Raw genomic sequence first — 982 nt, forward strand, 5'->3', positions numbered from 1 at the left:
AATGCAATTGACGTGTTGATTCACTACCATCTATCGTGGACGGTTCCCACTACGGCTAGAAGAACTCAAGTCTAGGATACCGAGAAGCAACTAAATTTACATGCATTTACTTCCATGGAGTAAGTGCGGATAATAATAATGTTGCTTTATGTGTTGAATGTGGACTGTAAGTTATTATCATCATCACTTCGCAGCCCCGGAAATAACAACTAATGGTGTTATCATTGTAATTACAAGTGCAAAAAGAGGCTGTCGTCGGCTACATTAGTAGTGGCAATAGCAGCAGTGCTATAGAACGTAATGATCATCGACTCTGCGTAACGCTGCCGTGCGAGGAGTGCGAGTGGCTGAGGATTTCCCTGGTGAATTTCACACGCTTAGCCTGTAGAAAAAGATGTACCAGCGGAACCGGAGTGGTGCCAACTTACCACATCATGGGCCGTTTGAGAACCGAGGTTATTGAGTTCGGGCAACCGACTGAGGCTGAACCTATCAACAATCACACGACGTCGGCCCGAGAATGTAAGCATCGACTCGTACGTAAATCGACGGCCAGTTTTTCGACACACATAGACAGCAGACCCCGTCTTGGGCGACAGAACCAGCTCTGAGCCATCATAGAAGCAGACCTGAGAGAGGGGCTCACTGAAGAAGAACCGAAATGATGATGATGAGCATGACTACTCACCTGTACAATCTTATCAGTCAACGTGAACAGTATACCGTGTTTAGTATCGAGGAACTTGCGGATTCCCACAACTTCATGGGAGGCTTCGGGATGGTCAGTCGACGGGCGACCCTCCAGATCGATTCGACTATGGCCGAATCTAACCTGAACAAGAGCGAACCATCTTCGATGGCAGCAGTCAGCCAACCTACCCCTTCACGCTTCGTATCGTCTTGAAGTAGAAAGACGCGGAACTGCTTCATCAAGGTCAATTTCTTCTTGACATCTCTAGTGCTCCCCTGACCCTTCTCTGGA

At 47.8% G+C, this 982-nt stretch overlaps 1 protein-coding gene across 1 annotated transcript; it reads right to left on the reverse strand.

Annotated features, from left to right (window-relative positions):
* Nucleotides 1-428: 428 nt before the first annotated feature.
* Pmar_PMAR027032 (hypothetical protein) lies at nucleotides 429-930 on the reverse strand (the record flags this gene model as incomplete). The annotated part of the gene is made up of 4 exons (XM_002779451.1): nucleotides 429-489; nucleotides 541-629; nucleotides 689-832; nucleotides 880-930. Coding segments are annotated over 4 exons (345 nt in total), but the record flags the coding sequence as incomplete, so codon positions are not given.
* Between the last annotated feature and the right edge of the window lie 52 nt (nucleotides 931-982).

The sequence above is a fragment of the Perkinsus marinus genome (assembly GCF_000006405.1).
Source record: "Perkinsus marinus ATCC 50983 genomic scaffold scf_1104296947172, whole genome shotgun sequence".
Classification (NCBI taxonomy): Eukaryota; Perkinsozoa; order Perkinsida; family Perkinsidae; genus Perkinsus; species Perkinsus marinus.